The sequence below is a fragment of the Talpa occidentalis genome, unplaced genomic scaffold (genome assembly GCF_014898055.3).
Source record: "Talpa occidentalis isolate TD23 unplaced genomic scaffold, MPIMG_talOcc4v2.1 talOcc4.17, whole genome shotgun sequence".
NCBI lineage: Eukaryota > Metazoa > Chordata > Mammalia > Eulipotyphla > Talpidae > Talpa > Talpa occidentalis.
This window is the reverse complement of record NW_023601754.1, coordinates 14,838,294-14,862,599: the sequence shown is the minus strand read 5'-3', so window position 1 is coordinate 14,862,599 and position 24,306 is coordinate 14,838,294. Positions and strand designations below refer to the sequence as shown.

Genomic DNA, 24,306 nt, shown 5'->3' with positions numbered 1-24,306 from the left:
AATTATAAAGCACGGCCTGCCTTTCCACCTAATAGCTGTGTCTCAGCGCTCAAGATGGCTTAACTCTCCATTTCTCATCTCTTCCAATTTTTCTCCCCTCCTGCTTCCTTCCACCTCCTCTCATCTCAGAGCTTACTTGGAAGATGAGCCTAGGTTTCCCCTAATCCCTTTCTTTATTTTCCTCTCATCATCCTTCCAAATTGGTCCTCAATTAAGGAACTGAGCCTTCTAAGGAGACTCTGAGAAGCTAGGTGATATTTCAGAGGGTCCATTAGGCCAAGGAGACAAATTACTCAAGAATATCTCTTATCTAAATCCTTCAAGGGCTGCTGGATGAATAATAAACTTTGATTCAGTGAAGTAATACATAGAGATGATGATTTTTTATCAAAGCAGCATCCCTTAGAACTCCTGCCCAGCACAGCCATTACTGTGAAAATGACTGATGTCACCCTGAGTGCCATCACCACTAATCACAGGGCCGTCTGCACAGGATGCAACAACAAAGTAGGGGACTGACAGAGGTCGCTTTGAAGATGCACTGGCCTCAGAAAAAGGAGAAGAGAATCCCATATGTCATAAGAAAGCTCCCTGTAAGAGTAGGTTTTAATAATAATAATAAAAAAAAACAACACAAAGAACTTTCCTATAGATTCTTTTCAAATCCTCATTCTTTCTTTGAAATTTCTACATGTGATAAAAATTACAAAATACCAGTTCGCCAAACAACCTCACATAATCTTTGAATCATCAGATATAGAGGGAGGGAAGGAAGCGGTAGCTCTGTTTTATAGACTGAAAGGAGACAAAACCTTGCAGCTAATGAGGGCTGGGTGGCTGAGGCCACTCGGTCACAGGTAGGACTTGAACTTTGAGCTTCTGAAGCCAAGACTCTGGCACTATCTTAGGAGTCTGCACCCAGGAAAAGCTCCTGTGGATGCAGCATTTCCAGGGACACCTCTTTGCTTGAGAACATATGGTGACTCCCCAGCTGACCCAAGGGTACAGCAGATGCTATCGTTGTCCTGCCCTTGAACTTCATCCTTCCTCATCCCACAGCACTGACTGCCCACTTCTTGCTGATGCTGCCTGCACAACAGGTGTGGGAATTAATGTTCCCCACCCTTGCAGCAGATTTCAACCAAGGGCTGCTGGGGTTGAGACTTAACTGTTCCTGTTTCCTTCCACCTAGGCATCATACACTGTCTCCGTAGTTCCCCATGGGACTGACCTCCTGCTACCCATAGGCAGAGCTGGCTTGATAATTCATCTGGCAAAGACCACCTATCCTGCCTTCCCACCAGGGTGTCCTAGATCTTGCACTTGAATCCCTGTCTTGGGTGTGCTTCTGGCTTGTGAGACCCTCCATCTGGTCCACCTCATCTTTCCCACCCTTGCTTGCACTACCTCCCCGTTTGTTTTCACCCACTCCCATGGGCTCGGTCTTGCTGTGGACACAGTTATGGAGCACCACCCCCATATTCTTCTCTTCTCCCATCCCAAAACTTTTGCTCACAGCTTTAACTTACACCCAACATAATCACACCCTGTGTTCCTTCAAGGATTTGCCCAAGTCTTACTTCCCCAGCAGCCCCAACTTGGGTCCTTCCCATCTACTAACTGTGCCTTTTGTGACTTTTCCCCGCATTAAATAACATACTCCTTTGTTGGATATTTTCTTTTCCCCTATTTGTTCTTTCATCTATGCCATTTTACCCCCAAATGGACCTTCTCTGCAACCCTATGAACTAGGATCATGCTCAGAGCCAGTGGTGAAAACTGTTTAACGACTAGCTCTCTAGGGAAAAAAAATCACATATACATATACATATGTTCACCTGTATTTATTATGCATTTGACTGACAGCAGCTATGTGGTCCACCATTTATACGTGATAAAAAACTATATAATACTCTTTATTTTAAAATCCATTCAGTCAATCCATCCCCACAGAATGTTTTTGTTGAACGTTGAACCCTCCTACCTGTGCTCCCGCCCCCACCGTGGTCACAATGCAATCACAATTTGTCAAACTGAGCTCATCGTAACCCAATTACTCTTTTCCCAGTAGGTTTGCTGTTACTGACTCTGAGAGGTGATGGATGTATGATCTATTAAACTAGTTCTCACCCTCATACACATTTTACTTAACATACTCTAACTCCCTTTTGGCTTCAGCACTGCACCTGGCACATTTGTAAGTTTAATTGGCATTATTTGTATTTCTCCCATTATTTTCTTATGTTAAGACAATCAAAATAATAAGCCAAATCCCGATAGCCACGGTGTAAATACTCCAACCATGGCTGATGTTCAAATTGTCCAGTGGAGGCCCTGGCATCGAGATGGGGAGCAATGCAGGGAAGCCCCCACAGAGAGTGACCTCCCCTTCCAGATAAAATAAGTATAAAGAACTTTGAGAGCATGGAGAGTCAAATGTAGCAAACCAATTGAAAAGTGATGAGTATTAAGTATTTACCTTTGTTTATAATATAATTTTTAAAAATTAAGCTTTTCATTCAATGTAATAGTTTTATGGAATGAACAAGTCACAGAATTCCTGACTATTTAACAATCAGTGGGCTCCTGTGAGCTGGTAAGAGCCCACCCCACACAACCTTGCATCTGTTTTATAGTTCAGCATGCCTGACCTGGTCCTAGGCTGCAATAAAAGCTCTGATTCCTTGCTGCATGAGTGGTGACATGAGCTCTCAAAGGAGCAGATGATCAAAGACCGTATAAGAAAATAAGGCAGCCTCAGACATGTTCTCAGTAAATGTCGCTCCTGGTCTACTCAAGGCACCCAACCAGAGAATGGGAGGCTATGGGCCCTGGGTTGCTATTGGGGGAAATGATCAATTCATGGAAGCTGCCCATCACCTCTTTGTTCCTGCCTTCTTATAACCAAGGACCTAGTGGATTAGCTTCTGCCTTCCTCCAGTTTCTCCTCAACGGGGACACTGGGGTGACCCAAGGTGCTGCATGTCTGACTGGGGTTCTGTTTCTCATGGTCAATTAATGACAGATTGGCATTCTGGCTGGGACATTGGTGGTGCAGGCTCATTACAGCAATGTCACTCTGGGACCTTGTCCTGTAGGATGATAGTAAATGTTCACACGTAATGGTTGCAAGGAAGGCTTTAGAGTCAGATTAACTGGGTTTAGATGCCAATTATGAGCAGTGTGTTCTCGGGAAATATATTTAATCCTTTGCTTCATCATCTGTAAAATGGGATAGTAACTGCACCTTAGAGAATGGCTGCGAGGATTTGATGTGAAATTGCATGTAAGTCTCTTAGCCCAATGTCTGGCATTTAGTATGAGCTCAAACCGTGCAAGAAGATAATGATGATGACAATGTACTAACAACTTTGTGAAATGGTAGGTTAATGAGTATTAAACAGACTTCTCTAATGCAGGATTTCTCCAAGTCTCTAAGATCTCACAATGCCTAGAATATTCCTGAGAAGTGACATTGCTACTGAATTCCCAAACCACTGGCATTGTGTTTGTAAAACACGCATGAGAAGCCTGATTTTTGCTTTATCCAGAAATCTTTGGATAAACAGAAAAGAGCCACTTGCCTTTCCCCCAACTTCTCATTTTCCTATCCCTTAAAGTAGAAACACCATCCTTATACACCAGGTGCTCGTGACAGCTCCAGAGATTTCTAGTGGAGATTAGGGATCCCCATTTTTTTTATGGGAGAAACTCAGAAGTTTGCAGAGAATACTGCTGTTCACATTGGATTTCCCCTTATTGCTCATTCTTGTTTTCTAAAAGACATCAAAAGAGGACTCTCCTAAGACTGCCCTCTCAAGCAGCTTGACTGTTGACATAGTTTTGGTAAGTAGTTTCCAACCATGCCCTTCTGAGCCTGAGGTGTCCCAGGAGGGGCTGCTCTCAGCAGGAGGGAGGGGGATGTAAGCAGCAGGACCCGGATGACGGGCAGAGGCAGGAGAAAGGCATGGGCAGAGTCCGAGTCCCCGTGATTGTGGGTTCACATCTCAGCTCCTCCACCAAGCAGTTCATGGCTTCAAACAAGGGACTGAATCTCTCTGAGCCTTCATTTCTCTAATAGCCAAAGCTGGATGAGCCATGAGTGACGTGCATGAGAAAATACAGATAATAGTTTGAGCAGTCTTTACAATCCTATGGCAGAGAAGTGAGGGTGTGGAGGAATATATAATTTCTTGAGAAAGAACTGTACTCATCTAATTAAGGAAAAAACTAAAAATTATAAGTGTTTGTCTTTTGTGTCTTACTGTGTGACCTTGGGCAGGTTACTCTACTCCTCTGTGCCTTGTCCTCCAAGGATAAATATGACCCTCTACTTCCTGTGGCTGCTGCAAGGGCCAAATGAAACGTGGGCACATTGGTGCTTGGGAGAGCGCCCAGTGTGTAGTCAGCACTCAGTGTGGTCATTAGTATTGTTTCCTTCATCCTTTGCCCACATTCTTGTTTCCATTCTCTTCTCCCTCAGTTCTATGCTCCTTTTCCTGTTTAAACCAACGAAAGTTCATCGCTATGAGACGATCAAGGCCCAGTCTTCTGCAGGTTCCACGAGTATCCCTGGCTCTTTCTGCATCCCGGCAGCCCCTCTAATCGGGTCTCTCATTAACAGCTAGTCATGGAGAGTCTGAGGGTTTTTCTATCACTATCATAGCTACAAGTGTTCTTTGCAAGTGTTCTTTTCTCTTCTGTGCTTTTCCTGCCCTTCTCCCTAAACAGTGATCAGAGGCACGCTCTCTAATCAGCAATGGTGAGAGAGCTGCAGGCTTTTGCTTTTGAAACTGCCGAGCTCAGAGAAAACACAGCCCTTGACTCTACTTGGCATTCTTCCTGAGGGACAGATGAGGGGAGCTAATATTTATGAGGTTTCAGGCACCAAGCTAACACACTGACAATATTCAACCACATTGTTTGCCTCTGCTTTTAGGAAGCTTATAGTTTGATGGAGAAGATGGACATTAAAAAGACAATTACAGGGCCTCCCTGGTGGCGCAGGGGTTAATTCACAACCTATGAAGCTAACCGCATCCACTGCAGCAAGAGTTCGATCCGTAGCCAGGGAGAAACCCACATGATGCAGCAGACCTCTCCTCATTCTCCCGCTGCTCCCCTCAGGAATGTATTTTAGTCAGTCTGCCTGTTCTGTTCCCCACTCTGTCTCTGGTGAATCCTCTCACCCCCTGCACCTCTGGCTTACACCCCAGTCCTTGTATGCATAAATAAATACATCTTTAAAAAATTCACTTAAAAAAAAAGACAATTACACTTGGTGTTGGAAGGACAGGCTAGAAATGCACGAGAAGAACTGGAATTGGGGGAATTGGGGTCCAAGAAATGAGAGCTAAACAAAAGCCTAAGAAATGAGGCAGACATGGATCTGAGGCAGGTCTGAAGCCCAGGGACATAGGGAGGTTCTTCCTGCCTATTGATTCCTTGTAATACATTCTCACAGTGAACATTCTGGAATGTTCTAGATTGTTTCTCCCACTTATATTGCAGCAGGTGTACCTGTATTTTTTCAAGTGATCATTCACAGCCAATCTGACTTTAGCAGGTAAGGAGACTAAAAATCATGCATCTGCTTGGTGGAGGAGCTGAGACGTGAACCCATATTGCTGGGGCTCTGAATCTGTCCCTGCCTGCCTCCTGCCCTTGCCTGCCTGCCATCCCAGTCCTGCCTGACCACCTTCCCACTGCTTCCTGGGGACAGTTCCAACAGAGGGGAACAGGCTTCTGGAAGAATACAGTTGGAAACCACTGATCATAGCAGCAGCTGCCTTTGATGATGCATCTTTTCCTCAGTTAACAAGTATTCTCCTCTGCCCTCACTTTTTGCCCCTGGAATCAATGTTCACATAAATTCTTGTACACAAGTCTGTATCCCAGGCACTGCATTAACAGCATCCCAATGAAGACATTTTCTGAGTCTGCGATGTCTGTCCATCCATCACGTGACCACCCTGTTGTGATAACCACAGTGATAACTAGGAAGTGACCCAGCAGTGGAGAACCTGGTCAGTGTGCCTGTCTCTTTGAAGCTCTGCCTGGTCCCCCCCAGCACTGGCCATGCTTTGCTTCCAAAGGAACCACACTGACTGGATGGGTTTTACATCTGACCTCCCTTCCTCTGGACACTAAGATAGGGGGACTTTGTTTTCCTCACTTTACAACATCCCCAATCACAGAGTAAGCCCCAGTGGGTTGCTGGGAGAGTGAACAGAGAAAGGTCTTTGAAGAACTATTGGGAAGAGTTATTCATTCAACACAGGTGGCAAAGAGAATTACTGATGTGTGTCAAGAGCATCACCAAATCACATAGCATGATGGTGAGAGGAAACTCAGACACTATGAGGCAAGGAAACAAAAAGGTCAACCTGCATTAAGTACACACCCAAACCTAGAGCCACCAAGATGCTTAGCATGACAATAAGAGAAACAATAACCACCATGGCAATGGGCTGTTTTTAATGAGCATTGTAAAGGTGTGTTCCCAACATGGCTGGTCTATGATAAGCTTATAAACACTGGAAGTACAGACATGGATGAGGAAAGTCACAGAGAGCGAGTGATGTTTGCAGAGCACCGAGGGAAGGTTCAACCGACATGGCTGTCATGATATCAACAGAGAACAATGATGTAGAGAGGCGGCCACCCTGGAAACCAGAACAAGGAGCATGAACCTTTGGAGAACAGGGCGACAGCAGATGCTGAGAAATGGCCTCCAAGAAGCAGGAACTCAGGATAAAATCAGACCTGAAGAGAAAACTGATCTTGGGAAAGTTAAGGGACTGCTCTGTATTTGCTTTCAGAAACTTCCTCCAGGAAAGAGCTGTAGAAACCTCCTCATCACAGTTTTTAAATGCAAAAAAAAAAAAGGCAGGTTTGGATCTTGGCAACAAGAAAAGGAGAGTGAGAGCAATTTCACATGTCTCCTCTCAAACGATTTTCTTCTTTAAAGATGACAAAGTCATGTGAACACATTCAACACATTCAATGTCACCTTTCTTTTGTTTAACCACAGGACGATTATTTCAGATTTAGAGCATCTAAACATTCAGTTGTCTTTTTAAGTTGCTAACAAAGGTGTACAAATAAAGCCTAATACCTGGATAGGTAAGAATAATTTATAAGGTCATTCCTCCCCATGCAACCATTCAAGCAGAGTTGAATTCCCCTTATTTGTCATCATATTTCCTATGAGCTTCTCCTATCACTGAGCTTGCACCACTATATGAACACTGTGTGTTTCTATTTCTGTCTTAACACCAGCTGGTCTTTTCCTTGAGAATGCTTTCCTTTCTACCTCTCCAGGGTCTCACTCTGGGCTTAGTAAAATAGTAGACACCCAATAAATGCAAGTTGGTTTCCAAATGAGTAAAAAACTATTACGTGAGACTAGGTGGAAACTAAAAAATATTTTCTTAAATAAAAAAATGGGTCAGGGGAGACATCCATAGGAAGCCCAAATGATACTGAGAACACACTTCTTTACCCCCAAATTCTTGTATTATTTAGAAAGTAAAGAAAGCTGAATCTAAGTCCCTAGGGAATTTGGGGAGTGTTATAGACTGAACGCTTATGTCACCCCCTCACCCCTATTCACCTCTTGATGCCTTAGCCCCCAGTGGTCCAAAGCAAACACCTCCTTCATTTTGTCATGATCCTTGTGTTCTTTCTTAAGTATGGTAACCTATTCCTAACTTGCTCAAACAGACTCACAAGCAGATCTGGGGCACTTACACTGTGTGTGTTAGGGAGGGAAATATGAAAAGATATATTTGAACAAAATCAGGAGTGGGATACATTCAAACAGAACAGTAGTTTTATTTAAGGTGGTGCAATTTTTCCATTTTTAAATTCTGTGATTATATATTTATGTAACTGATTGTTTTAAGTGTAAGAAAATTTCATCTGAATAAAGGCAAAACAAAACATGAGCAAAGCCCATGTAAACACACACAAGCCAAATGAACTCACAATTAGGGCACCTGGCTTGGATTCCTGGTTCTGTTACCTTATGCAAATCACCTCCATCTTTCTTTTGAAAAATCTGTACCGTGAGCACAATGTCCCCTGTCGTGCCTACCTCTGAGGGTTTACTCAAGATCTGCAAGGCAAATAAATGAGCTGCAGATAGAAGGGGTGTAACAGGCAAGGACCTGTGCTCTTTGAATTGTCACTTTGTACTTCCAGCACAACCTGGTATAAAGTAACTTGATGGTAAAGGAAGTCATCCAGATATGTCTAATAACCAAGCAATAAACATGCAGTGAAATCAGTACCCAAGTATATCATAATTTGGATCCACTGGGGCAAGACTTGGAGGGAGGTGGTTAAGCTCAAGTATTGGCATTGGAGTCAAGGAAGTGGGGTCGTTGGAGATGTAATTAGTTAAGATGCATTTATACTGCAGTAAGGTGGACCCTAATCCCATAAAACTGATGCTATGATAAGAAGGGAAGTTTGGAGATAGACACTCACACAGAAAGAACATCCTGTGGAGATAAAAGCAGAGAAGTGGGGGGATGTATATACAAGCTAAACTACCTCCAAGGATCACCAGCAAACCGCTGAAGAGTGGGGAGAGACAGAAGCAGATTCTCGGACTCAGTCCTTGGGGAACTAACACTGCACACACCTTGATTTTCAACTTCTGACCTCCAGAACAGCGAGACAATAATTCTCTGTCGTTTTAAGCCATTCAGTCTGTGGTGCTTTGTAGTAACAACCTTAGAAAATTAATATGCAGCTACTGAGATTGAAGTGGAGTCAATCTCTCCTATTTTATAGGGAAGCAAAGGGGACTCTGAGAAATGCAGTGTTGGAGGTCAAATGGTCACGTGGTTAAAAAATCGAGTGCTGGTCTCTAGTTCACTTGCTTGTCCCATGTGATGGGCACTACTCATGCATATGAAATGTCTCATATTGGTGGATGAGTGGACAGATGGACTCAAATGCACAATAACCATAAAACCCTTAAGAACTACAGACAACATGGCAGTTGCCCACTTTCAAGTGAAGGAGGAGGCTGGATTCCATTAGGTAGAAGTGGAAGCAACGTCTGCAGCGTGTTCACTTGCAAGGATATGACCTTTGCTCACGCATTTTCTTGACTTGAATGCATGTTCTGGTATTCAGGCAATCTTGGTTGGCAGCACATTTATCCTGCTTATCTGGCCTAGTGAATAGGTCAGAATCTGTGATTATCACATCAGCTCAGATATCCTGGAAAATGTTTGAAAATGGTCTTTCTGGTGCTGCCTTGCAAAGGAGACATATGAAGTGATCCCTCCATCGACTTGGAAGGCAAACAGACATTTCAGTCTTGGGAAGCAGCAGGTTTTCGTCTGGGTCTTTTAAAAACACAGCCAAGAGCAACCTGCATTACTTCTGTCCTCAGCTCACAAGAAAATCCAGATTTGTGATGTATTTTCAACCGAATAACAGTAGCAAAGGCAAGAGCAATCATTTTCTTTATAACAACAATGTATTCTGAGCTGAGCTCCCAGTCTTCTAACAAGGAGTGCTGAGCTGTGAATAACCCTAATCCTGCTACATGCTGTGGTCTCTGGTGGAGATACCATGATCTGGTTAGGGCTGGATGGCAGATGCTAAATAGGCTGATGGGTCCACCTGTCTGGAGCCCCAGAAGTCCTCTGCATGATGCATCCTGTGTTCTTCTTGCCTACAACTTCCTGACCCCAAAGATCTCAACACTCTCAGGGGATACATTTACACTGTCCTGTGTGAATAACAGCTAATCAGCAATTACTATCCACACTAAGCATTAGTTAAGTACCTTCAGGGCCTTCAGTCACTTAATTTCTTTAATTAGGGACTGATGGAGCTACCATTTTCCCAGGGAACTCTCCACAAATATGTCAGTGACGAAGGCAAGCCCAGGGGACCCAAAAGCAGGAGTTCCTAATTGGGATTGGGGTCATCACAAAATTGGGGGATGTTGGGAATATTTTTGCAGTGGTGTCAGCATCATCCCTGAGTCCTCAAAGGTGAGCAGGAAATTTTCAGGAGGATAAGGATGATACAAGGGTATGACAGGTGAGATAGTAGCATGAATGAAGCTAAGTCCACTGAGGCTGGGGTGATGGTCTAGACAATCAATTGGGGGTAGTTTCTGCCTGCCTGGTTTCCTCTCTCCTCTCAAGGTCTGCCACCCTGGGTTCCCCATCACTCTGAGTCAGCCAGATAACATTTCCCTGTGCTTGGATGTGCCAGCCTTCATCTCTCATTCATTTCTAGGCCTTCCCTGGGTCACATCCCATCCAGTTCTCACCTCCCTGGTATGACATTGTCTGTCTCTCCACCCCTGCCAGTCTGGGTGCTCCTGGAGTGCACACACAGGTCTCACCTGCAAATGAATCTTTAAAGACCAGCCTCTGTATCTGTTGAATGACTGATGTACTGTTTCTGCTCGCTGTATAACAAGTGCCCACAAACTTAGTAGCTTCACACGGCACAAATTTACCCTCATATGGTCCTGCAGGTCAAAGGCCAGCAATGGGTCTATCAGGGTAAAAATCAAGGTGCTGGCAGGACTGGTCCTGGAAGCTCAAGAGGAGGATATATTTCCTCACCCTTTCCATCTTCCAGAGGCTGCCAGCATCCATTGGCTTGTGGTCCTGCACTCTTTGCCTTTGCTTAACTGTCATATCACCTCTTGTGACTGCCCCTCCTGCCTCCCTCTCATAAGGATGATGACATCAGGACCTCTCAGGACAACTTTAATCAAATCATACCCATAAAAGTCCCCTTTGCCATAATCAAAGACTATAGGGATTAGGATGTGGACATCTTCAGGTGCCATTACTCTGCCATTACTCTGCCCACCACAGATGAATCACTGAACCAGTTAGCTCCATGCAGGACTTGGAAGCATAATGCCGCTTGGATGTTTGAGCTGCAGAATACACACATGACCCTGGCATGCTGGGAGAATGTGCGTGGACACTGGGAATGTGTGTAGGGGTGGCTGCCTGGGTGTGGTTATGTTGAACTCAAAAGGGTAGGAGTCCACTTGAGATTGAGGGGGGCAAACAGCAGAGGGAAAATGAAGGGTAAGCAGATAAAGCAAAGATATCAGTCACATTGTAACAGGGTGGTCCCCAGGAAAGGGGGAGGTTCCCTGCCCCACCCAAGGGAGGGTGGAGCTGAGCAGGAAGAGGAGAAGCTGCAGAAGAGACTGAGGTAGGAAGCAGGATGGAGCCAGGAGACCTGGAGGAGGCACATGGAGCCTAGAGACACGTGAAGAAACTGCGCTTGTCTTTTGGTCGTGGACGGGGTGACACAGATGTGGGTGAGACCCATGGGGAGGTGACAATGGCAGCTTTTATCTTGATGTTGATTTTGCTCTTTTCCTTCCGGGTTTGTCCGGTTGTTTGTGACCCTTTTCTGTGGGTCCCCACTGGAAGATGCTTTAGACTTGTGGCAGGCCTTGGGGCCTTGCTCTGGGCCAATCCCATTTGGATGGACTTTTACCCACGAGGGGACGGGTAACTTTGGGTGCTTGATTTAGAAACTAGATTCTTTGCCTTTCCTGTATGGTTTCCTAGTTTTATTAAAGTTCCTTTTCATTAAAGTCTCCTATGTTTTGTGTTGATGCGGCGGATGGCAGAACCCATGTAGAATAGGCAGGTTTGTGGGGTTTGGGCTGCCCCTCTCCCTGCCCTATAACAACTTCTGGAGTCTCGGTTTCCTCATCTGAAAACTGGGAGAAGGGTCCACGCTGAATGAACTGCTTTATAGGGTGACACAGTCACCTTGTGAGGACTTAGGCCAGAGATCTGGTTGATCTGTCTGTCTTTCTCTGTCTGTCTCTCTTTGTTTTTCCTTTATTGAAGTATAATTTGCATCACATTCAGTTCATTTTCTTACTTTATTTAGGTAACTTTTTAACTGGAATATAACACACAAACAGAAAATGCCCAAGCCAGTGAATTTTCATCAGCTTCCAAGAAAGAAACCCAGCAGTCCCCAGAAACTGTCTGACACCCTTTCTCTCCTAACCTCTCCTGTAGACATGTGGTAGCTTTTGAACTTGACATAAATGGAATCGTACAGTCTGTATTCTCTTTGGGTCTGGCTTCTTTAACCCACCGTTATGTTTGTGAGATGCATGTGTGCTGTGTGATTGTAGTTTGCTCACTCACAGTTCACCCATGGCAAGTGTAAAACATAATGTTGTATATTCACCACCATTAACTTGAGAACTTTTTTATCCCTTCAATCCATTCCCAGCCCCCGCCCCCAAGCATTTCACCCCAGCCCCTCCCCCTAGCCCTAGGCAGCCACCCATCTACTCTCTCAACAGCCTTTCTAGGGACCCTGATCTTCCTGGCTCTTCCCAGGTCTTTGTTTTGCTCAGCGCTAAGTGGGAGGCTTCTACTGGCATCAGCCTGGCCCACCTACACATTCCCTTCCCGACCTTTTTGTCTTCAGACCTTCAGAACTAAAAGGTCAACATGACCCTCAGGCTTAATCCAAAGGCTTTTCTTCTACGCCCTTCCTGACTCACGGCAGCAGCAACATGGAGGACAAGTATCTGTTCACAGCAGTCCTCTAAATACCCCTGTCTGTGAATGCCTTGTCTTTTGTCTGCTGTATGAAGGGTGGCGGATTCAAGGGTTCTGGCCTTAACCCGCTTCCCTTCAAGTGGAGAGTGAATGAATGTCCAAGGCTCGAGCTCGAGAGCCAGCCCCACCATGGGCCAGCTAGGTGACCTTACAGAACGTATTTCATTTCTCATCCCTAAGCCCATTTCATTATTTGCATCACAGGATTAGTAACAGTATCTGCCATTTGGATCTATGGCATCTATCGCAGGGATTAAATGAGCTAATTAATGGAAAGTGCTTGAAAAAGTAGTTGGCACATATACTGAACATGCCATCCTGAGTGTTTGCTAATATAATTACTTCGCTCATTCTTTTGTTCAAAGCGTTTACTTCTGACCATTTTTTTCAAAATGCATCATATTTCCCTGGGGCTCCAACTTCCATTAAATTCGATTATAAGCCGGGATGTTGGATAAGTCTGACTTTCCCAAAGTCTCGCTTTTCTGACCTGTAGGATGGGAATAACAGTAGCTGCACCTTGGGGTTACGGGGCATTTAAATGAGTTATCACAGGCGAAACACTTAGAACAATGTCTGCTTCATATCGAATTCCCTAGAAATGGCAACAGTAGTGGTCATCATCACGCCTCTAGCAACCACATCTCTCCTTCCCTGTTCAGACCCTGTGGTTGTGGGTTGGAATTGCCCATGGACATCTCCACCTTCCTGCTCTACCATCACCTGCAACCAAACACACATCCAGGCATACTAGCTGCTGCTACCACCTCTAACTGAAGGAGTGCTGCTGAACCCCAGTGCTGATATCCCAGGCTAAAAGCCCATTGATCTTCTCTGACTCTTGCTTTTCTTTTAATCTTTATCTTTTATTTCTGTCCGTTCCCTTGGTCTCACATTTGCTAATTCTCTTCCATTCCACTGCCCACATTTACACCTAGGGTTTATCTACTCAGACCTCTAAGTCTGCAGTGGCCTCCTGACCAGACTAGCTGCCCCAGTCCACCCTCCAAACCAACCTTCTCCCTACCCTCAACTGTGCGTCAGAAGCCCTAAATGTTTAAATAAGTCCATGCCAACCAGTTGCCAACTGCCATAAATAAGTTGGACTTTCCATGGTTTCTCCTTGAGTCTTAGTCTTTTTTTTTTTTTTAAAGATTTATTTATTTATACAAGAACCAGGGTATAGGCCAGATGCGCAAGAGAGTGAGCGAATTCACCAGAGACAGAGCGGGGAACAGAACAGGCAGATGGACCGAAATACACTGCTGAGGGGAGCAGTAGGCGACAGGAGAGATCTGCGCGCCATGTGGGACCCTCGCCGGCTGGCTGGGATCGAACCGGTGCTGCAGAGGCTGCAGTCAGCTTCACAGCAAGGCACTCAACCACCTGCACCACCAGGGGAGGACCTTGAGTCTTAGTCTTTAAGCATCTGTTTCAGATGCGTAGCTTTACCCTTTCTTAAATTCACAGTCTGGTCTGATGTTAGTCAGTAGTTTGTTCAAAATTGACACTCACACCCCAACGAGCCTGTCTCTAGGGTCATTCCTCCCTCTCCCTCACCGGTATTCAACATTAATCTTACATTATCAAGTCACCCTCTTGTTCTGGGACAGATAAGGCTTCCTGTCAGCTCAGCATCACATTAATTTTCTTTCACTCATTCTTTATGTTAGACCTATCTCTGTCTAGGATTTGTGATGACATAGAATGGAAAACGCATATCATTGAATGACAACCACCCACAGAAAGGAAGAAAATATAGAGGAAAATGCATCATGAGGGACTCAGGGCACTTAGATCAAATATGTGACTCAACTGGGCATTGAACTTCAAGGCCAAGAGAGATCAGGAAAGAAGAACAAAACAAATATAACTTACTAAAAAAGTAATCATACCAGATTGCTGGGCAGGCAGATTTTTTTTTTTTTTTTAATTTATACAAGCACTGGTAACAGTCAGAAGCGCGGGAGGGTGAGAGAATTCACCAGAGCCAGAGCGGGGAGCAGAGCAGGCAGACTGATAAAGTACACTGCTGAGGGGAGTAGCGGGCAGCAGGAGATGTCTATGCGCCATGTGGGACCTTTGCCGGCAGCCAGGGATTGAACCGGCGCTGCAGAGGCTGCGGGCAGCTTTGCAGCCCAGCGTTCAACCGCTGCGCCACCAGGGGAGGCCTCAGGTAGAATATTTTACTTCTACCAAACAGAAGGGTGACATCCTCTGATAGGCCAGCTTCCATGGAATTTCTGCCATGATGAGAAGGCTCTCTCTCTGCCCAGTCCAATCTAGTAGCCACTAGCTCCAAGTGGCTATTGACCATAAGGATGCGGCTAGTATATAGGTCTTTGTTCTCCAGTACAACTAAAGAATTGAATTTTTAATTAGACCTAATATTAATTTAAATAGTTACATGTGGCTAATGGCACCCTATTGGAGCATGCAGTTAGACTTTTAGGTAAACAGTGTTGTAAAATATTGCAGACGATGCCTTTAAAAGATTTTAGAATTACCAACATCTCCATGGAACCCTGCACCGGTTTGCTAGAGCTGCCATAAGAAAACCCACAGACCAGGGGACTCCAAGAGCAGAAATTAATTAATCACAGTTCTGGAGGATGTGCAGAGGTCCAAGGTGGGGTCGGTTCCCTTTTGGGGCCTCTCTCCTGGGCTCTTTCTCTGCGTCCCCCATGGTCCTAGCTGTGCACACACATCCCTGGTGTCTCTCTGTGTGTCCTAATCTCTTTTTATAAAATGCTGGTCAAATTGGATTACAGCCTGCCCAAGGTCACATTTTAATTTAATGATCTCTTTCAAGACCCTGTCTCTAAATACAATCCTATTCTGAGACATTGGAGGTTGGGGCTTCAACATATGAAACTGGACAGGCACAATTCAGCTCATAACCGAGCTCTGTGTGTGCTATCCAATGGCAGGTTAGTAAAGGGAATTTTAAGCAGATGTCACAGCTGCATAGCCCAGGTTTGCTGCTTGTATCATACTGGGCACCAGGATGTGCCTCTAGGAATTGAAAGATAAAATGGTGCCCTGCTTCTTAGGACACACTTTTAAATAGCAACCTCCTCACCCAGAATGTCCTGTCAAACTCCCCTGGCTGCCAGTGAAACCTCCAAGATTTGGCTATACAGACCAAACCAGTTTATTTCCCCTCCTCCGCAGCCAGCAACCTCTGCTTTGTTTAGCTCAGACTCATTCATCCCAACCACCCTAAACTCCTACTTCTATTATTTTGTTCAGCTCATCCCTCCTGCTAATTTACGATCTTGTTTTTTAACCCCAACATCATCCAAAGACTATACCCAATTGCAACCAAGCTCGCCTCATTCCTAAAGTCATCTCTGAACACTCATTCCTACTTAACATCTTTCTCTCACTTTCAAATTCAGTGACACTTGAAACCAGTGACCTGTGATTAAACACTAAGTCACTGTCTAATTCTTTTACAGGTCTTTGTGTTGTCTCAGAAACCAAACCATACCCTCAAGGGCTAGGGAATCATGTGATCTATCCCTTCTATGGACTTTACATCCCAAATTAGTACTAGCACAGAGTAGGCCTCTATAATATCACTGATGCTTGGCAGACAAATGTTGTCTTTTTCATCCCTTTTCTAGCAATACCTCTGAACTGTTTAGAGATATTAACTTATTTTTCCCACCTTAATGTACAGCTGCACATTTAATATCTAGAAGCAAAGCCAAAGCCACAGCATATCCACTCTGCTTTGTGTATTAAATTCACAATAAAGTCAAAGACAGATGGCTGAAAAGAAACCCTAATCGTCTTTGATATTATTAAATCTTCTAGTCTGAGGGCTCAGAGAGCCCAAGAAATTTTCTTTTAATCCCTGTGGGCTTTATATTCCACAGATGAAGTTATAGTGCTGGCCTGAAAAGCAATTTTGTAAAATCACTTACCAAAGGAAGGGGGGGATCATTATAGGCCTCCTTCAGAGGTTTGCAAGTAATAAGTATGCGCTACTCTCTTCCAGCCCAGAAGAGCTGCGTGGGCTTGATAAATAGCCACGTTTGGCCCAACTGTGGCTCTAAACAGATGTCTGTAAATATTGCAGAAAAGAACCCTCACAATGTTGGTGGGTGTTACTGACAAGTGGCTATGGATGCTTTTGTTGGCAAACAGGCAGCTGCTGTCTCCTCTCTGTAGATGAACTAGCCTGCTACAGCTACAGGGACTTAAACTTCCTTTGTTTTCCCAGTGACAGTCTTAACCAATATGGCTTCTTTTGGAGCAACGGTTCTCAACTCAGGGTGCTTTCTCCCTCTGCCCTGTGCCACCAAAGGGACCTCTGCCAATGTCTGGAAAGATAGAGGTCAGAGGGCCTCCCCAGTAGTGCAGTGGGTTGAGCGCAGTGCTGTGAAGCTTTCTGCAGCCTCTGCAGCACCGGTTTGATTCACAGCCAGTCAGGGAGATACCCACATGGCACAGCAGACCTCTCCTGTCTTGCCTGCTGCTCCCCTCAGCAGTGTACTTGGTCCTTCTGCCTGTTCTTCTCCCTGCTCTGTCTCTGGTGAATTCTCTCACCCTCCCATGCCTCTGGCCTGTACCCCAGTTCTTGTATAAATAAATAAATCTTTAAAAAAAAAGATAGAGGCCAGGGATGCTGCGAAACATCTTACAATGCATGAGGCAACCCACCTCGCCATCAAAGAATCACTCAGCCAAAATGTTAATCATGTCAAAGTCATATGAAAATAGTATCTTGTTTTAGTACAGCTCGTTCCCTCATTCATGCATCTGTTCATTCAACGGTTACTTATTGTTAAGCATGGAGAGCATCCAGCGAGTCCTATATCTGTGTGGTGTCGGGTCAGCTAGACCATGTAATCCATGTTTACTGAGCATCTACTGGGGTCTTGAACAGTGTTGTCAAGGTCCTTCCTCATTTGCTGTTTATATTCTAGTGGAAGGGAGATGAGGGCCTAAACAAGTTGACAAATGGACAAAATAATCTCAACCAGTGAGAAATACAATGGAGCATATTAAACAGGGCAATGCAGGGAAGAATCATGTGGGATTGGCAGTGGTAGTGGGGGATGTACTTTCAGGAGGGAAAGCCCCTCTTGTATAGGTCATAGTGAAGCTAAGACATGAATGAGGATAAGGAAGCAATTCTGTGAAAATCTGGATTAGAAATGTTCAAGCTTTAGGAAGCAAGAGATTCAAAAGCCCAAGACAGAAAAAGTTTGGGTGGATTCATGAGAAACACGTGCCATCGGAATGTGGCTGGATGAGGTGAGGTGGATGGAGTGAGTTGAAGAGATGGGCAGGGCTGTCCAGGCTGGGAAAGGAAGTTACACTGTATTTGGGTGCAGTAGGAAGCCCTGGAAAGACTTTAAGTGGGTGGACATGGTCTGGGTGAGGTGGTGGTAAGTCTGCAGGGAGAGACCTAAAAGGGCAGGACGAAAGTGCAACACCTGGCCAGAAGGGAGCTCAGCTTAGGCTATAATGCTGTGGTGGCTATGGAAGGAAGTGGTGACTTTGGGAAGCATCTGGAAGTCCCCAGACTTGCAGGCCTATGATCCATTCCTCAATCAACCACATCTGCCCTTGGTTTTCCAACCTCTAGTCAGCGTGGGTTCTGAGGACCTCTGCATCCTCAGTTGACTCCATTCCTTGAGCCAATCCTGGTTTGACATTGTATGTGCAGCCACTTTCCCCACACTGGCTCGCACATATCAGGCATGGCTGTTTAGAACTCTCCATTTAGACCTGAGCTCAGCTTAGAGGCCCCTTCCATTCCTCAGTTGAGTGGAGGTCTTCCTTGACTATAGACTGATGCAGTTGGAGCCTGGATCCCTGCTTAGCAATTCCTGCTTCCTCCCTGATGGTTAATGCCCTTGGAAATGCAATGGACACCTCTGGAACCTGACCCTTGAGCTGCCTCCCATGGAATTTAGAGTGTTATCCCGATTTCCATCTGGCCCCTGGCAACCTGTTCAGCCTCTCTTTTCTCCCTCCCTTTCTCACAGTAATCCAGGGATACTGGCCATATATTCATGCTTCAAATTCACCAAAACCTTTATTCCTTCTGCCTTTGCTTTTGAGAGTTGCTGTACATTGAAGGCTCTCCTTCCAGGTTTTTGCCTTGTTCATGTCACAGCTCAAATGACAATCTTTCTCTAAAGTCACCCAGCAGCATGTACTCTCAAGTGGGACTATACTACTCCCAAAGGGGGTGACCACTGACTCTTGGGGGGTAAAAACATCTTGCTCTTTTAATATATTAGCACAGATATACTTGAGAGAGAGAGAGACACAGAGAGAGACAGAGAGACAGAGATACGTAAGGTATGTTAATGGTATCAAAATTTCATTGGGGGAGTAATCAGGACAAAAAAATATCTAAAGGAGATCATAAGGAGGCAATGAAAAAGAAATAGAAAGAATTGTTCTATGAAAACTGCTTCACTCTCCACTACTTGCCGACACAGAACTTCATTTAAATCCTTCCAAGAAATTATTACTATTGGCAAACACCTCACTTATTTTTGTTCACTTCAGTATTTTCTGCCCCTTCATACCCCCTGAGCTCCAAGAACCCAGGGATCTTGGCCATCTGTCACTGCTGTACCCCAGCCTCTGCACAGCAGTCATAACTTAACACAATCTGCATAGTAGTCATAATGCACAATCACCACTATGACCAAGGAATGTTTTCAAATAATAAAACAAAGACCCACAGGGCAACTAGATCCCAATTGGATTTCATTCATTGCTTAAATGCCATCAAATTTGTTGGGTCCTTTTTGGGCACTGAGTTGAAGTCCTTTTCTCTGTCCCCATGGGCCTCTTACTTACTCTCTTAGCCCTGGTCTTGACTATCCCCACTTTCCTCCCTGACCACTGAGAACCTGCTGACTGTGCAGTCTAGTCCTTCTCTGTCCCACTGACATATCATACAAAGGCCATTTGGATGTCGGACTCATGAAATTAAAAAAAAAATTCAAGAAAAGTGTGATGAAAGGCATTTTGGAAATTAGGGCCTCCCTGGTGGCGCAAAGGGTTAAGACACAGCCTGTGAAGCTGTCTGCAGCCGCTGCAGTACGAGTTTGATCTGTGGCCAGCCAAAGAGCGACCCACATGGTGCAGCAGACCTCTCCTGTCTTGCCCGCTGCTCCCCTCAGCAGTGTACTTCAGTCAGTCTGCCTGTTATGTTCCCCACTCTGTCTCTGGTGAATCCTTTCACCCACTCCCACCTCACACCTCTGGCCTGTAACTCAGCTCTTGCATGCATAAATAAATAAACTTTAAAAAAATAAGGCATTTTGGAAATTAGCCTGCAAAAGAAAGGTATCATCTGATTTGTTTTATTGATAAATGGAATCACCGTAAGCATCTGCACTAGAAAAAAGACTAGAAGGAAGTGAACCAAAATGTTAGCAGTATTAGCCATCTCTGGAATGTGGGCTTGCAGTTTGTTTTCTCCTTATGCCTTTGGTTAATTTAGGAGTTTTCTATAATTGGCATGTATTCCTTTTATCATAAGGAACAGGATTTCTTCTGGTTGGATTTTTAAAAACCATTGACGAGACTGTAAGACTTATGTATACACACTCCTGCTGCATGGAGCCAGAACAGGCCCTCTTTGATTACATACTGACCCTTTAAAGCTTTGGAGGACTTCTATGCTTAGGAAATCCGTATAATTTTGGCCAACCTTGTCCATTAGACATATAGTACCACCTTTCATTCATGCCAGGAGGATACCCATATCCCAAGAACTCTGAGTCTGTAAGTTTTTTTTAAAGTTATTTGTTGACTCCCCAAAGCACAAAAAGGTACTTGTTTTGTAAGTCACTTACCCACACAAAAATTTAAAAAGCAAACAAACAGACAAATACTCCCCACATATTTGAAAATACTTCTCAGGGGTTTCAAGGCTCCCTAAAGTCAAGGTTATGAAAAAACTGACTTAGGAGGATTTCTTAGTGAGACACCCTTTGAAAACTGGCCCACATCTCTTAATTTCCTCCTCTCGAGAAGCTGCCATTAATGTCTTTCCAACTCACCCAGACCTCCCTGTCATGAGGGATTTTCTAGACCCTCTCTCTCCTGACTTATGTCATCTGAACCAACACCATCAGTCCCCACTTAAGTATCTTGACAGATCCCATCAGGGGTTCTTAACTTTTTCATGATCAAGGAATACTTTCAAACGCCAGAACTTGTGGCAGACCAGTTAAAAGGAATGCTCAGTTCAACCCTAACCAACAATTCATCAATAATTACAACACCCAGAGTGACATAGACAAAGTCTTGCAGGAGCTCCATGCACCAGCTATGCTAGCTATGGACCACTGGCTGCCCCTGACCTTGGCTTCTTAAACACCCACAAAGCCACAGTATAAATGACACCACAACAGTGTCTCTGGGCTCTTCTAACAAAGGTAAATTGTACCCATCCATTAAATCTGGTGGGCTACTAGGGAAGGATGCTTTGCACAAACAGTATGGTGAGGCATGTGGTTTGAGAACCACTCAGGAATATTAAGTATTTCTGTATGTAAAGCAAAATACTATAGGACAGAGGCTCTTAGGCCCTTCATTTAAAACAACAAACCTGGAGAAAAAAATCATTTAGGAAAAAGTTCTACCTGGCTGCGCAGACCTGTCTGGACTAAACAGAAGAGACTATGTGCAGAGGGGAAAACACTATTCTTACCTCTTCCAGGGCCCAGAGGGAGTCCACCACGGGTCTGATCTTCTTCTGGTTGTAGAGACCCAGGAGTCTGTCCACCACTCCTCGAATGAGGCCTGCGCGGCCCTGTTTGAAGAGCAGGTTCAAAAGGGAAAACCCCGCAATGACTTTGTTCTCTTCATACAGCTTGATGGGGTTCACTTTCTCCACCTGCCACCACTGTGAGGAGAGAAGAAGTAGGGATTACAGGACTCAGTGGCAGACTCGGTTCTCAGCATTACAGGGAGGGAATGAACTAGATGGCCATCAGGCAGATGCTGGGAGCATGAGTGGTTTCTTTTCATTTTTTTCCTTTATGGAGGTAACATTGGCCTACCACACTGTACAGGATTTAGGGGAATGGGCTCACACTTCCTCAGATGTAGGTCACCATGCTAACTCCATCATCCGGGCACTCACATTCCTTTTTTTTTTTTAATTATTATTTTTTTTAATTTACTTATTTATTTATACAAGCACTGGGTACAGTCAGAAGTGCGGGAGGGTGAGAGAATTCACCAGAGCCAGAGCGGGGAGCAGAGCAGGCAGAAGGACCGAAGTACACTGCTGAGGGGAGCAGCAAGCGGCAGGAGAGGTCTGCGCACCATGTGGGACCCTCCTCCGGTGGCCGGGGAGCAGCTGGGGATCGAACCGGCGCCGCAGAGGCTGCGGGCAGCTTCACAACCCAGCACTTAACCACCACACCACCGGGGAGGCCCTCACATTCCTTTACTAGAGACAATTATACACCTCCCTCCTTTTTCTCCATCCCACTAGTATCTTCCATCCCTCTCCTGCAGCCTCAATTGTGCAGTCATATTTTTAGGGTTTATTTTGGTTTAGCTTTTCCGTAAGAAGCATCATTAAAGCAAAAAGACACCCTATCAAATGGGAGAGAATATTTGCACACCGTATATCTGACAAGGGGCTAGAATCCAAGATCCACAAAATGTAAAAAATATACAAAATTTATAAAATAATAGTAATAATAAAATGAAAATAGAATAAAATAGAGCAATGCTTGAATTCTGAAATAAAAAAGTAGTTATACAATATAACAAATTAAAAACAACCCAATCAAAAAAGTGGGTAGAAGAACTAAATAGGCACTTTTCTAAAGAAGACATACAAATGGCCAACAGGCACATGAACAAAATGTTCAACATCATTCATTATCAAGGAAATGCAAATCAAAACCACAATGTGATACCACCTCACAGCTGTGAAAATAGTTCATATCAAAACAAAACAAAATAAAAAAAAACCCAAAACAAGTGTTGGTGAGGGTACGGAGAAAAAGGAACACTCACACACTGTTGGTGGGATTGTAGACTGTTCCAGCCCCCATGGAAAACAGTATGGAGGATATTAATATTAAAATACTATAAAGTAGATTTATAATATTAAAAAGTAGCTTTACCATACAATTCAGCAGTTTCACTCCTATCTACACAAATGATACAAAAACATTAACTCAAAGGCATTTTATGCACTTCTCTGCTAACTGCAGCACTATTTACAATAGTCAAGCTAGGAAACAATCTAAATGCATATTGACAGAGCAGTAGATTAAGAAGATGCAGCATATACATATAATGGAATACTACACAGCTGTGAAAAGGATGAACTCTCTTGCCATTTGTGACGACATGGATGGAACTGGAGGAAGGGGTGATGTTAGGTGAACTAAGCTAGAAGGAGAAAGACAAATACTTGATCATTTCACTTGTGTGAAATATAGAGAAAGCAAATAAAACCACAAGCCAGGTGGTATATTTTTTAAGCACTATTTTGGCTAGGTCATGCTGCCAATGCTTGGGAAAGGACAGACAGTGATGCTAAGGAGAATAGCTCAAGGTGCAGGCAGGGGAGCCCTAGATGCAAACCCTTTCTAGGCCACACGCAATTGGATCATGAAGGCACATGGTTAGGATCATCCACTCTGGGGTCCAATCCGGGCTCTTCAACTCACTCATTATTTCTATGCTTCATTTTTCTAAGCTACCTATAGCGGCAGGATACCACCTTTGAGGTTGACTGGAAGACATTAGTGTCAAGCACGGGGATTTGGATTCGTGTAAGGTGGTGATAGGGATGAGAGCACATGAAATTTACCCAGGTGGTAGGGAAATGGTGGGAGGGGGGAGGTGATGATTCTGCCTGCAGGAGAAGTATCCTAGGAGCAATAACAAGAAGGTTAGCACTGGAGAGGTATGTGGGAAAGCATTAGATACAGAAGCATAGGGGTAGGCATAATATAGAAGGAACAGCAGTTTTGGGACCAAATATAGTTCTTAACCAAGGGGGCAGTTTTATCCTCTAGGGGATATTTGGTAATGTCTGGGGACACTGTGTGCTTTGATGAGTGGAGGGAGCAGGTTAGGGCTGGCATCTAATGGGTAGAAGACAGGGGAGCAGCTCAACCTCCTATAATACACAGGACTGTCCCTCGTAACAAAGACAGTCAGCTCAAAACGCCAGTAGCGCTGAAGCAGAGAACCCTGAACAGAAGTGTGAGGCAGGGCACACAGCACTGGGGAACACAACTGTCTTTTCCAGGCCATCTTCAACCCAGATCAGACATGAAAACAAGCAGATAACCCACTAACCACAGGAACAACCAAACATTAACAAGAGAGTAACTGCTGTGTTAAAATTTGACTACGTTTTCTTTGATGCTGGTTAGGAGTTAGAAAATCAGCTTCTAGAGATATTTAAGAGGCAAAATATCAGTTTACTATATAAGGCAAAGAGGAATGCAATGACACTTTTGAACATTTTGTAATATTTTATGCTTGGGGTGTGTTTATTTATATCCTGCCTCTTTCCAGGATAAATGTGACAAGATAGATAAAAATTAGGAATAAGGTACATACACAAAATTCTTTGCTAAATACATTCCCTAAGGGTATAGGCAAGCTATGTGGCCACGGGCTGCTTGCAGCAAAATTAAAGTTAGAGAAATGCATAATAAGTCGTGTCCCCAGTGTG

The 24,306-nt window shown here is 44.4% G+C and overlaps 1 protein-coding gene across 1 annotated transcript in view; it reads right to left on the bottom strand.

Annotated features, from left to right (window-relative positions):
* VAT1L (vesicle amine transport 1 like) overlaps nucleotides 1-24,306 on the bottom strand; it is a 131,211-nt gene that overhangs the window by 44,843 nt on the left and 62,062 nt on the right. Inside the window, exon 7 of the mRNA XM_037516196.2 lies at nucleotides 21,301-21,495. Within this exon, the coding sequence (XP_037372093.1) occupies nucleotides 21,301-21,495 (195 nt within the window). The remainder of the gene's footprint in view (nucleotides 1-21,300; nucleotides 21,496-24,306) is intronic.